Source organism: Acanthaster planci, linkage group LG15, assembly GCF_054643075.1.
Source record: "Acanthaster planci isolate LZ-2023a linkage group LG15, COTS_SCS, whole genome shotgun sequence".
NCBI classification, from domain to species: Eukaryota; Metazoa; Echinodermata; class Asteroidea; order Valvatida; family Acanthasteridae; genus Acanthaster; species Acanthaster planci.
The window spans coordinates 3,724,102-3,738,454 of record NC_141791.1 but is presented as its reverse complement, the minus strand read 5'-3'; the positions used below and the strand labels follow the sequence as shown (position 1 = coordinate 3,738,454).

The 14,353-nt window shown below is 43.4% G+C and overlaps 1 protein-coding gene across 1 annotated transcript in view; it reads left to right on the top strand.

The window, feature by feature from the left end:
* The window catches only part of LOC110988203 (uncharacterized), a 63,811-nt gene extending 52,200 nt beyond the window's left edge, over positions 1-11,611 (top strand). The window contains exons 33-50 of the mRNA XM_022251518.2: positions 1,350-1,469; positions 2,274-2,417; positions 3,025-3,141; positions 3,459-3,575; positions 4,029-4,137; positions 4,535-4,654; positions 4,751-4,822; positions 4,980-5,051; positions 5,353-5,424; positions 5,783-5,854; positions 5,981-6,052; positions 6,224-6,295; positions 6,736-7,069; positions 7,517-7,912; positions 8,315-8,541; positions 9,108-9,229; positions 10,130-10,368; positions 10,680-11,611. Coding sequence (XP_022107210.2) covers positions 1,350-1,469; positions 2,274-2,417; positions 3,025-3,141; positions 3,459-3,575; positions 4,029-4,137; positions 4,535-4,654; positions 4,751-4,822; positions 4,980-5,051; positions 5,353-5,424; positions 5,783-5,854; positions 5,981-6,052; positions 6,224-6,295; positions 6,736-7,069; positions 7,517-7,912; positions 8,315-8,541; positions 9,108-9,229; positions 10,130-10,368; positions 10,680-10,850 — 2,648 coding nt within the window. The 3' untranslated portion in view covers positions 10,851-11,611. The remainder of the gene's footprint in view (positions 1-1,349; positions 1,470-2,273; positions 2,418-3,024; positions 3,142-3,458; positions 3,576-4,028; positions 4,138-4,534; positions 4,655-4,750; positions 4,823-4,979; positions 5,052-5,352; positions 5,425-5,782; positions 5,855-5,980; positions 6,053-6,223; positions 6,296-6,735; positions 7,070-7,516; positions 7,913-8,314; positions 8,542-9,107; positions 9,230-10,129; positions 10,369-10,679) is intronic.
* Positions 11,612-14,353: the final 2,742 nt, after the last annotated feature.

The window sequence follows — 14,353 nt, the reverse complement described above, 5'->3', positions numbered from 1 at the left end:
GCAGTCGTTTGTGAAAGTTGAGTGTCGTCAATGGGAGGTAAGCAACTGTCGTCACACTTCTGTGAAATCGATTGTGGCGTTCCCGTTCCTGCTGATCTCAGTGGAAGATTTCTTTCTTCAGTATAATTTCCAGTGCATCTTTCACCGGTCCTGTCCGTTTCAGTCTCAGTATTCTCCTCGTACGGTCGGCATCTCAACCACACGTCTGCACAGTCTTGCAAGCTTCGTTTCCGGTTCTCACACAGTTGCGATGGCCTCTGTTGTCGCTCGCTGCAAATCTGTGGACAATCTCTCATCTGTCCATCCTCTCCCTGTTCCATCTCACCAACTGCTCGGTCGAAATTGGGGAAACCAGTTTCCTGTACCTCTGACTTGACAGAGATGCCCACGACTCGCCACGAAAACTTGCCGTGTTGAGCGTTGTTGTGTTGACGAGTGAGCTTTATCTTAATACGGGGCTCTTCAGGTAAACCAGTTTCCAAACTTCCAGCAGATTCAGGTGCCACCCTGTTTACAATCGCATTTTCCACGTCTTTCCCCTCCAAGATTTCACCGACTGGCTTACAGGCGATTCTCATTGCTTCAAAGTCGCCCTTACTGATTGATTTGACCTCAGAGATCCTCAGACCTAAATCTTCCGAACTCTTCGCTGTGGTCGGTTTATCGCACTCACCGATAGAGCACGTCTGGATGATGCCATTTTCTCTGACCGGTAGGTCAGGGTTGATCGCTGGACTTCCAATTGTTCCCATCGACTGTCTGATCTTACTCATGGCCCGGCGCAGTGCGAAGTATGGAACCATTTTCACGCAAGCCTGTCCATTCTTGACCAGTAGCAGCGGCACGACAGCGTCTGCTCGGCGGGGCTGGCGCGGGTCGGCTAGCCCCATCCTACGGCTCAACGAGCCTGGTTTCATGCCTGCAGGCGAATAAGTCTGATTTGCAAACAAACAGGGCAGGAACTTTCACTTATTTCACCCGACAGATTTGAGCAGATGGAAGTTTTTAATCAAAAGTTGTTCTCGCCACAAAGGCCAACGGTGGACATTCGTTTTGCATCGTCACACTTTTCGATTGTCTTCTTTATGACGCGTTCAGAACCATTTAGCCAATGGCGTTTCGCGCGAGTTCGACACGCGACGCGCTGTTTACTCAGAACGCGTTGCGCGTCGTTGAGCTGCGCGTGTAAGTAAACTGTTTAGAATCTTCAGGTTAACGGCTCTTTCATGGCTCATTAAAATACCTGAGCAAGTGGTCCTAGGGAAGTAAAGCCGAACACATGCTGTTTAAGGATTTTTTTCTTACAACATGGTTTTCTGAATAGGTTCAAATACATTTGTAATCCACAGAGGCAGTTTCGGGCGGGTTCCAGTGCTACGATGGGGCGTGGCTTCCAGCCCACACCCACTGTGATGGAACAAAGGACTGCCCCGGTAACAATAGAGAGGATGAACCTAACAGTGCATGTGGTAAGAAATGGGATTGTGTACTTGGGCCCCCCCCAAGGTTTTTGTCATTTTACTCTTGCAAAACTGGTGAGTCACCCCCCCCCAAAAAAAACCACACAAAGGCATTGTTGTTTTTGCTGTGTTTGACTCATTATTTCCATATTGCAATGTATATAATTATCAAATCATACACGAGGTCAATAAATGATAGAATTTCGACTACAAGAGTGAAAATTCAATAAGACCATAGACATTGAAAACAAGGGGAGACAAACACGGAGGTATAATTATTCAGAAGAGAAAGTTTTATGCAGAAATGCCTTATTTAGACAAGGAAAAAGAACCAGACAGGGAAGACAGATAACACATGAACGAAAGACAAGTACGTTATAATACAGTCAAAACAAAACAAAACAAAACAAGACAAAGACGAAACAACAGACAGATGTAACAAAAACTGGAATTACCAAACATTCAAAACGTTTGGAAGATCAAAAGGAGGATTGGAATGATAAAAGAGAAGGAGCTACGGTACCTCAGGTAATCAGAGACTAGGTGTTTTTGCAGTTGTTTTTGAAGCATCCCGAAGATGACTGTGACTCTAATATTACCATCAATACTATTCCAAACATTGGGTCCATAGAATCTTAAGGAATTTGCTACATTTATTCAGTAGCTTCTTGAATTCCCTCTAATGCTTTCCGTGATTCAGTGGTGCAAAAGTGAATAATGAACACTTATAATTTATGTCTTGTTTATGCTTTTTAAGAATATTGCTAAATCTAATCACAAATGTCAAAACTAAAATGGAGAATTGTTTCCCAGTTTTTTTCCAGTGCAAGGAAAACCCCAATCTGATTCAGTGCAACAACGGCGCCTGCGCTGACAGACGGCATATCTGCCTGTACGACTTCGATCAGTATGGGTACCAGACGGGCTGTCGTGACGTCACACACCTACGATTTTGTGGTAGGTGAGCATTTTCGTTTTCTTTCAAGTTTTTCCAACTCGAGCAAAATATCAGCTAAGATTATATAGGCTACACCTATCCACTCCGAGCGGAACAAAAGAGGGCGTGGTTTTTTTTTTTTTTGGTACCCACCGAATAGGCGTGGTATGAGGCGCGCAAGTATATGTGCGTTTGACGCGGAGCACGCTGAGATGCGTCAGTAATTTCTTCCCGGGCTTGTATGGTCTTTGCGTAAACACAAAACGTGTGCAAGAATCCGCTTGTAACCACCTGTCTTTCTTCCACCAATTGATGGTGCAATTCAGCTCGCGGCGGATAAACCACTTAAACAAAGTTTCTATTTCAAAGATTCTTTGTACAGTTCCAATATAAGGACCAACAGGCTCTGAAGAGTTCACAAAGTTGAAATAACCTTTGCGGAATGCAAAATTTATCGTTTTTTTTACACTATTTAGCACATGGGTGCCTCTATTGAAACATCAGTAATTATCTGACACTTGACCTACCTAATTTTCTGACGTCAGTGGCTATATTAATGCATTATTGAAAGTTTAGTTTAAATTTGTTTGATACATTGGAAGGGTTGTTGTCGCTGATTCACTGCAGGTGAGTTCGAGTGCAGCAATAACACATTCAAGTGTCCGGGATCGTACTGCATTCCTCTTCATCGCCGCTGTGACGTCACTAAGGATTGCCCTGGCGGCGAGGACGAGATTGGATGCGGTAAGCGTTCGGCGTCTCAAATTACACCAACTGACGCACGACGTATCATTAACTATACACAGTATCTGTTTGCTTTCGAATAAAGTGCCGCCAATCTGTTTGGCGACAAGCAAATTTGCCTCACGATCGATTGGCTTTTCTAACGACTGCGAAAACATACAGATCTTCCCGTTGCAAACAAACTGCGCCTCTGGGTATTTTGTGGATTGTCTTACGCCTGTGACGCAATTAAGCATTGGGTCCTCTTTCCCCAGTTATCTGTGGTGAAATAATTCAAGACGAGCTGTCGTTGATTCGTGCTTGTTCGTTTCCTGCAGCCAATCATACCTGCAATGGCCACTACCGATGCCACGATTCGCGCGTCTGCGTGACCAAGTCGTACGTGTGTGATGGCATCAAGCAGTGCCCGGCCGGGGACGATGAACTTTTCTGTGGTAAAATCTTCCTTTATCAAATTTCCTCCTGACCAATTTGTGGCAATAATTATTATTTGATTTAGTTCATTCCATCAAAACGGAAAACACATTGTTTCGTAATTGTTAAGACTAGGTGGTAGGCCGGTACTTACAGGATGAACAGTTAAACACAGGAGAAGAATACAAGCAGGCTGTTATGTAGGCAAGATTTTAATAGTAGAGCTCAAAACAAGCAGAAAGTGCATCTTCAAATCGTATTCGCTCATGGCCCTAAACGTTTTCCTGGGTTATAAATGTGAGGCATTGTTTGGTTTTTTTTTTTTTTGGTGGCCGCTCTGTGAATACTGAGTTAATTTCCTGACTGTTTAATTCTCCAGCAAGTTCCAAATCATTTTCATAAAGGTTGCGCACAGCTTAAGGAAAATTCCTTTCAAATCAGCTCAGGGTTTTTACTTCTTGGCTGGTTTCTAGAGACACAGTGCCCGGATGGATGTTCTTGTACCGGTCTCTCGTACGCGTGCACTGGGATCAGTTGGAGTGATGAGACGGCTAAGTTGATACCGCGGAACGTTCGCAAACTGTGAGTCAGTGGGAGATTAGATGTTTTCATACGCAATGGGTTCTGCCAATAAGAAATACTTTAAAAGAGTAAAGTTTAATTGTCGCTGGTTAGGGAGAAATTAAGCCTACGAGTTTTCATGGAACTCCACATATCAATTCAGAATGATACCTTCAACTTCAGTTTGCCAGAATCTTACTAAGTTCTGGGTTTTTTGTGGGCTTCATGAAAGTTCAGATCTACGAAGTAATAAGTATTACAGCTAAATCTAATTAGAATGGGGTATAATCGAGTGATAGAGCATACTTCAAGTTATTATATTCATTAATAACTAATACTGGAGGTGACTTTCAAACTCAACACTTCCACACATTTGAAACGGGGCGCTCAAGCTATGGATGTCTCTCTGTCTTGACAGGGAGCTAAGAGGAGTAGCTGCAGTCAGCAGACGGCGTCGGGAGACCGTACTCAACAACAACGTGACCGTAGAGTACACGTTGTATCTACCCCTGGACAGGCTCCAACAACTTGCTGAACTGTAAGAGAAGAGATGATTACCTCTCTTCAAGATAACAATTTTGTTTCGTTATGGGTTTGAAATGTCACTGACGCCGGTACTGTTTCTTTCTTACAGCGACCTGTCTGGAAACGGCATCGATGTTTTAAAGCCTGGGATGTTTAAGAAACAGAACAACTTATATAAACTGTAAGTACAAAGCCTCAGTGTTACTTTTGAAAGTAATGAAGTTTAGTTGCGGTCTTCATACGCGAGAGAAAAATTAGTACTTTGTCGTTATCAACTGAAAGCACGAGTTTCACTCTTTGTATTTGGTTTTCTCCCAAATGTTTTGGATGAATTACAGGGTTCTCGCGGACAATAACATAAGGAAGTTGGAAAATGGAACATTTGAAGGACTCCATCGGCTACAGTTTCTGTAAGTTTAAAGTCTGTCGGACTTATTGCGTACGTCTATATATGCTACTAGTGCGTATTGACAGTGATCTTAGATTTCACAGTAATTTCACTCAATCTGAAAGTGTAATTCCATCTAAAGGTTCGGGAGAAAATATCCCCATTTATAGGATGGGCAACATTTACCTGATACGTTCCCGGTATTCTATTATTTCCGAACCTGGCAAACGGCAAATTCTAGGAGTTGCCAGGACCGTTGAATGTTCATGTTGAGTGTACATGGCTTAAAAGCATTCCTCAATTTTTGGTGTATTTCTTGGCAGTAATTTAACCGGAAACCCGCTGGCCGAAATAGCTTCGGGAGCGTTTCTCGACGTGGTAACACTTCCTATTTTGTAAGTACTGTTCAGTTTGATGAATTCTAAAAAACGATTGAAAAGTTATACATATTAAAGCATCTGAACAGTTCTCATCGAAATGAAACGTATTATCAGAAAAACGCAGCACAGTATAGCATGATTTCATCTTGATTTCACTGTTGTCTTTAGGTACTTACTCCCTTCAATGTAGGGTTCCAATAATGCCCTTATATGGATCTATCTTGATGATGACGCAGCGAACAACTTTCTCAAGGAAATGATTAATTATATCATTGCACAGATCATCTTCTAAAAATGATGTCGCTTTACTCACTTATTATGGTTTTTAAGACTTAGTGCTGTTGGCGGTTTTTCTTTTGATTTTAATCTACAGAGATCTTGGCTATCTCCAACTGCGCCATTTGCAGCCGGGCGTGTTCAAAGGATTGGATTCTGTAGAAGCACTGTAAGCATTTCTGTAATATATTTCATTATCATCATTTTTCTGGGTTTTTGTGTTTTCGTTTTACATGAGTGGATTAGGAGTGAATGCGCTAAAACTTTGGATGATTTGAACCGTTCTTTCCGGCAGGAATGTGGGCCACAATCCGTTGGTGGCGGTCGATCGTGGAGCTTTTGACGGCCTTGAGAAGACCAGTACACTGTGAGCCTCGTACAATTTCTTACTTTAAGTAGATCATGAAAAAGGCAGAAGTTCAATCTTTTACCGTAATTTTGACATGCATTTCCCAAGTACACAACTGCATGAAAATTGTACGTGTATCATGACTGTCAGTGCTTCATGCTAATTTCTCTTTTTGTCTGTTGTGGTCAGCGATATCCGTCAGACTGAAATTTCAAAGGTGGACCCCTTGATGTTCCAAGGATTGGACAGCATACAAACTGTGTAAGTGTTAAGTGTATATGGAGTAGGTTAATCCAATAAAACCAAACGGTGAATTTGATTTAGCGAAATGTGCGATCGTCATCCAGTTGAATACAGACTCCTGATAATGCTTTATTTTCCCTGTAATGTGAATGTGATAAAAAAAGTACAATTCGGTTCGCAAATTGTGCAGTCGATACTAGTAAAGTAGTAATGTTGCTGTAAACCCATGGGTGGTGTTTATTATGAATCAGACTAGTTCATTTCAGAATTGTTCTCTTGGGGGGGGGAGACGCGATTCTATCAACACCAAACCCTTGTCCGGTATGTGTTATTTGGCACTACACTTTATTCTTGTATCTTGCTGCAAGAGGTTTTTAAGATGAAGGAAATGCCCCAATCACATATGGCTGACAAAATGACTGTCCCATTAGAAAAATAGCGCTCACTTTGAACCGCAGGTATGCTGACAAGTACCTCTACTGTTGCCTTCTGAGCGACATACACAACTGCGAGGCGCCAATGGACGAGCTCTCCTCCTGCGAGGACCTGATGCGCAACCCCATCCTTCGCGTCTTCATCTGGATCCTGGGCTTCAGTGCCCTGGTGGGCAACGCCTTCGTCATCGCCTGGCGGGCCCGCAGCCGGGACCGGGAGCAGTCGCGCAAGATCCAGACCTTTCTCATCCTCAATCTGGCGGTGGCCGACCTCCTGATGGGCGTGTACATGATCGTCATCGCCAGCGCCGACCTGCACTACCGGAGCGACTACATGATACACGCCGATGAGTGGCAGGTAAAGCCTATTCACACTCTCTGCCTTAAGCAGATGCAACCCCTCATCGGTTGAAAAGAGCCATGTTGGTGGGAAGTGTTCGTTGTAGCGTTGTAGCATAGTTGTTTATGACCACGAAGTGCATGCAGTTCCGGCCAAAGGAGCATCTGTTGCAAGGAAAATTGCGCCCTCTCTTGGTCCAGCTCAGGGCTCATTCCGGCAACCAGAACTGGAAGCCGTAACTATACGGCGGTGCCACCAAAGACACCTCAACTTCAATAACTAAATCATTACACAAGTATAACTTGACTTGAAGACTGATGAGAGAAAAATGAAGAAATATTTATCCTACCAAAAGTATCAATAACAGACCGGAAACACGCAATTAAGTAATATTGAACATTTATTTGCCTTCTGTAAAACACGTTTTGGACTCACGGAGCGGAAATGACCTTATTGGTGTTCCAGGAGAGTGTCGTGTGCCAAATGGCCGGCTTCATCTCTGTCCTCTCCAGCGAGTCATCGGTCTTCTTACTGGTCCTCATCACCACTGACCGCTTCCTGGGCGTGGTCTTCCCCTTCAGCCGCTGGCGCCTCCACACCAAGTCGGCCCGCTACGCTGTGGCCGGCCTGTGGCTGCTGGCCTTCTTCCTCAGCCTGCTGCCCGTGGTGTTGCGGCCAGCCTTCGGGGACCGGTTCTACGGGCGGTCCAGCGTGTGCCTGGCCCTGCCCTTCACGAGGACCAAGCTGCCAGGCTGGGAGTACTCGGTCGTCCTGTTCCTGGGCGTCAACCTGCTGGGCTTTCTGGTCATCTTCTTATGCTATTTTTCAATGTACATAGCCATCAAGAGAGCTTCCAAACAGGTAAACATAGTACTGGTGCATTGACTACGCTCACTTACTTCCATCCAACAACAAATGGACTTTACATACATGAAGTTATACGAACAATCTTGATGCGGGATATAATTATCCATTTCCCCGTGAAAAGAAAAATGGTACTACAAACTTTTAAGGCGGGGCTTGACGTAAAATCTTCCTCGGACTAGGTGTGTTTTGAAATACAAAATTGATGCAGATTCTAAAGAAAACGAAATATAATATTAGTCAAAATAATCACAGAAATGAAAAATTGGAAAAAATGACGAACAGCACTACTTGGATCCCTGAAAGAAAACACGGCTCTTTTCTGTGGAGGCTGTATGCCATTTCCAGGCAATATCTGAACTCGAAAACCGATCAGTGTGTTAATTGCTGTCTCAACAGTGCACGAGAAAGCGCGAGAACATGGAAGAGATCAAGATGGCGACCAAGATGGGCATCATCGTGGGCACCGATTTCTTCTGTTGGATGCCGATCATCATTATGGGCTTGCTGTCCTTGTCCGGCACGGCCACCATCCCTCAGGAGATGTACGCCTGGGCGGCTGTCTTCATGCTCCCCGTCAACTCGGCGGCCAACCCCTACCTTTATACCATATCTAGTCTGGACAGGTAGATCGCCGAATGACATCTTACTTTACGTCGGGTGGTTTGTTAGCAGGGTATTACTAACACGCATAAGCACCGGGAACGAAAATGAAAAACGGGTTCGATACTACGGCTGCGTCGGAATCACTTGGCTATGGCTTGAAATTACGCACAACTCAGTGAGAACCGGGCACGGCCACAGTCACAGACTCGTGTGTAATTTCTAGCCGCAGCGAAGTAATTCGGACAAGGCCTTGAACTCTTCAACGAAATCCTTCGTAAAAGAATAAAAGTAAACGCTATCGTGTACATGACAACCTTGGAAACAAAATGTTGAGGATACAATTATCCATACCTTTACGAAATCAAGCGATTTCGCAGCCATTGTGTTTCACTTATGTCTCATCATTCATCTGTGATTTATCTGTGAAAGAATAATGCAGGTGGAAATAGGTAGTTGTAGTGATGGACATTATGATTTGGTATAAAATCCGTAACTAAACGTTATGTTGGTTAAGGTCAATGGTGAATGACCATGGCTTTACATTCTAATATATGATGATGTATTCTTTGGTAACCTGTACACGCAGAAAGAGAAAGAAGGCAAGAACATCGACGTCGTCGCCAACGTGGAAGACAGAATGCACGCGTGACAGTGTCGATTTTGAGATGGTGAAATATGCCAAAGGAGACAGTAATTCAAGAGATAAAGGTTTGGGTTGAATATTGAGAGTACTTTATGTCAATACAATTTGTTATTTTGAGGACTTATATTGACCAAAGCTTGCCCCATACGGTTACAAAGAAAAGGAGATGACAACATGGTGAATGCAACATCTGAATCAACATCATGAGGCAGTGGCCGTAGCTAAGATTTTACTAGGGGGCACAAAGGGGCGCGCCACCAGGATCTTATTGGGGCACTAGCTTTCAGTGGTGTGGTTTTTTGGGGGGCAAGATTTTGTTGTCCTTGTTCAATATCCATTCATCCGGTTTTTTCGGGGGGGTGCACCCCGGGGGTCATCGGGAACTTGTTGGGGGGGGGACACCACTGTCATAAGGACGCTAAGTCCTTTTGCCCATTCGTTTTTGAACCGGGGTGGACGTTTGCGGTGCGTCTCACATACCGACACTGGTGGAAAAGCGTGGCATTCATAGTGTTGACCTCAGGACAAAGGAAGTCCACATAATGTACCGCTAAAAGATGTGTGGACTCGCACATGTCCGCACAGTGTATTCCCTCTTTGAAAAAAAAGCTTCAGAGGCATATTGGGGTCAGGGTCATTTTGTGGCAAAATGAACAGGAGACATCCAGGAAACCCTCATTAAAAATCCAACTCGAAGGAGTTATCCTAGTGGGAGAAAAAGAACATTTCCCCGGGATTTCATTAACCAGAGGGAGAATGAAAGAATGTCCACTTTATTTGAAACAAGCATGGGTGGTTCTGTGTGTTCACGTGGGACCCAAACACCATTCATCCAGGGTACATTCAATCGATACACTGATCTCCGGTCCTCGAAACTGATGCACGACTCGGCTATATATTGCTCTGATGGACACAGGCCTTTACGTCTTCTCGCAAAACTTCTCTGGATCTATTCTCTCCTTCAGACAACCCCTCTCTCATGGCCACGGTCTACTCGGAGCAGGTGGAAAACCGCGTGCTGCCCTACATGGGCAAGCGCATGCACTCCTTCATGTTGAGGCAGCACATCGCCGAGACTAAGACACCCCTCGCCGTGTCGGCAGTGGCCGCCATCGAGAACGACCTCCGCAGGGCCCTGGAATTCCTCCACAAGAACGGCCTAGCTCACGGCAAGATAAACGAGGACTTTGTCGCCATCGATAAGGTTTGAAATTGAAAGATGACAGTCCCCAGCTTCTTCCATGGCTCTCTGGGTGTTTTTTTTGTTTATTTCATCCATGCCGTTGTTGAATTCGAATCCATGGTTAAGAGACTTGCCTTCTCCATTTTGTCACCAATGAAAAGCTAATGCTCTTGACAGTCTAAACCAGACTATTAACTTAAAGCTTTAAGTGAATGAATTGCCTTCGATAACAGCTTTTAGCATAAACAAAAATGACAGACCGTTTTTGTGAATGGTGTCATTCAAATTCTCAGACAACACAGTAGGCAAAGATTTTTATTCTCGCCCTCCAGGACAAGAAAGACGGGCGTATTGCCTTCCTCGTCATGCGAGGGGAGCCGTTGGACGGGGACGAGAACAGCGGGGTAGGGAACTCCGTCTCGGCAGAGGAAGAGGTGCCCTTACTCCGTCGAGACAACCGCCAGCTGGACGAGCTGCTGGCCAGACTCCGGGGCTCTCACTGATCCAAACCGCAGTGCACACGGGTTCACGGTCTGAGTGAGGATGAGATATCCTCATTTTGGTTTGCTGTTGAACGATTGCATTTATCAATACACGCCCAACCAAAAAGTTGTAGTTCGACATGACAGCATTTATAATTCTTGAAGTAAACCATGTACTTTTAAAAAGTTAACACTGATACCTCCTCACATTATCAACCTCGGCTGCATTATCTCCTTTTCCTGATGATGTTGTAGGTACTTTGAGAGAAGATATAGCTTTATACATGTACCCAGTACTCTAATCCAGTTACCGTTGATTTACGTAGAATCAGCAGCTGGAAGCCAGACCTGAGACTTGTTATACGAAGTGCTATTTTCAAGTAAAATCAAAACTCATTATGAATTTAACGTCAAATAAATTTTGTCAAGAACTCACAAGTCAGTTATAGACAACCAGTAAATATAAAGAAAAGACGAGAAGGAGAAGCGAGGCCAAGATGACTTAAACAAGCCACGTCCAGTGGAACTCTGGTCAAAGTGGCCCAATCGCGAATAGCCCTGTAATGACGTCACGCTTTTTCATGTGGGCTTGATGGATATCGTGTCCCATTTCACTGCCATTGGAAAGCGTATTATCTAAAACACAGCTTGGCATATTGTGTTACAGTATACTGAACCATTGTTTCACCGTATATACAATGTCAATGCAAAGTACTGTTTCGTAATATGAATCAGATTTAATGAATAACATACATGGCGCAATATGCAAATACTATTCCAAACTTGGCGTGCAATACAATGCCTACTTTATAGATTAATTTCTAAACAGCGTTGATGAAGTCTCTGGTTCTCGTGCATCCAGGTGCACAAGTTCCAGAACTATAAGGTAGGTTAGGCTTTAGTTCTAGAACTTGTGCACAGTTGGCAAAGCGAGAGGGTGGCGTGGTTCATTTTAGGAAAAGACGGAAGAGAAAGAGAGGGAGTGAGTGTGAGCGGAGGTGGAAGGATGTATATGTATAATTTGTGGGAAAGGTCAGGTTATTTAAAGGGTGTGAAGAGAAGGTTTGGAAATATGGAGAGGTAGAAGAGAAACAGGGGGAAAGAGTCAAAGTAAAACAAGATTTGAAATAGTGGTGAAATTAGAAATGCACGACCCACTCAATTCTATGGGCGTTAAGATTTAAGTTTAAAGCATGAAATTTTTTTTACGGTAGAAAATCCAGGCTCCCCCAGAAAGACAGATTAAAAGCGCGAAAAGCGGAAGACAAAAAACGTTCAGTCATACAGAGAAATTGTTAAAAAGGGACTAAAACATACAGATTCATCTTTGATGACCTGGTTCACATCTAAGCAGAGGACCTAAGGACGTATTGGTTACAGGAATTGAGTATTTTTACGATGAGGAAAACTTACTGCAGAGGAAAAAGGATAGAATGAAGAGGTGTTGAATGAGATGACAGTGGCGCACCCAACGGAGTCTTGAGCCCCCCGTCCACCACCCCCGGAAATTTTCAATATTTTTTTGACTTTCTGAAAAGTAAAGATACATGTTTACCTACTGTAGCTCTGAAAGAGTCGTACAGCGAGTCCCCTGTGGCGCTATCGGGGGAGGGGGTACAAATGTGAGATGCATGGAGTGACAACGCCATGAAATGTAAAGCCGGCGACACTATTTTTTCACAGCATCTTTCATTTTAACATCATTTTGGTAACCGTGTTCACGACAATTGTTGATTGTGCCGAGAGTTGAATGTAGCCGAGTCCGTGTGTATTGGAGCGTCGAGAGAAAGGTCTACAAGCGTTTATGCCAACCAAGCATGCGCTCGGCAACGACTGTGGATGGAACGAAGTTCCAGGTCAGATTGCACCATGACGAATGAGGGAAGTCGTGGCGATGCGTCTTTCAGAAACAAGGACACCACCGCCACACAATGTAGGCTGACGGTTGTTGACAAGCAGCTGATGAAGCTCACCAATTAACATTCGACCGGTAAAAAGTCCTGCTTATATAGAATCATTTTTCAGGCGCAGGTACAATTTTTAGGAAAGCAATGTGGATTGGTGATCAGAATAAAGTCAGCGCATTTGCCAGAGTTTAGTTCGGCGACTGTTGGTTTAACGACTGCAGTTCCACTTTACATGTTTTAAAAAGTTTTTTTCAGAATTATATACGGCTCATGGTGTACAGTATAAAGTTTATAAACATCACACCGAGTTCTTTTGTTAAAGCGCAAATCGGCTGTAAGCTACGGTTCGATTAAAATTATAATACATTTATTATTGGTACGAAAAATATTTCATTTGGAAACTGTTGGAGGAGATAGGCGAAAATTCCTGTTATGTGCAATAAAGATGGCGGTATTTAAGGGTAGTGTACTGTGACTAAAGGGTTAGGGAAAAGTTGAAGTAATGATCGCGGGCAGAACTTACTCCCCTAATGAGAAGAGTTGGTTTGTTCAGGAAGAACTACATGTAGTTTTCTTTTCAGCAAGTGCTTTAATTGTGATTTAAATTCAAAACTTGTGAATAGGCCTAAATTGTTTGAATATCTCGATATGCATATCTTGTAACTTGCTAGTTTTGTACGTCGTACTTTGTGGCTTATATAAGAAACGAAATGTGCTTGGCCGGTCTTTAAACGTGTCAGACCGGTCCGGAGAATGAACGGTGAAAATGTTCCGAACTCGCGCAGGCAAGGTACTCCAAGCATATAACATTTTCAACCCATTCATACTGTTTTGTGTCATAAAGTGAACAAGAAATTGAACAACTTTCATTTCCGACAAGTATGTTCAAAAATTTTACTCCACTCGTTTTAAAACACGTCCAGCCATGTTATGGTTGTGCCTCTAGCGCGTACAGTGGTCGTAATTTCCTCCTTTGGAGATAGGTGCGCGTGGCGAGTACTGCGTGCAGAGGTGCACAGCTAGCTAATCAGTGTTCTGAGACCTGTCACGTGACAGGCTCTTGACCCAAAGAAATGGCTAGACCGTCTTTGGTATTTATGAATATTTAAATAATGTTCGTAATTGTATAATAATCAGATTCAAAACTATTTAATCAGTGTGAATTCATATAACATGGATCATAATTTTTTGAGTGATTTGATAATTGGGTAAGCCATAGGCCTATTTCGTATAAGATTCTCCAATGTTTTCTTAGATGTGCTGAGAATGGAAACATTAAGCCTTCGCATTGGTATTTTGAAGAAAAAAAATTATCTATAGGCTGGCGTAATCTTCATTCTAAACACAGTGTGTAAAATATGTATCTTGCAGCGATAATTCAGATAAGAAATGCAATTTATCTGCTTCAGGGAGCTACCAAAATAAAGATATGAATTTTCGCCTGACGCTGGGGAAGCCAATTACATGCACTCTATCGTGTGACTTGTTTTATTTTGAAGAAACCTAAAGGAAGGCTCGTTTTATATAGCGTAGATCTTTTTATCGACGTAGGTCCGTTTGCAAATTTAATTCATTTGAACTCCATGAAGTTGTAGGTAGTTTCCAATTACTGGTGAA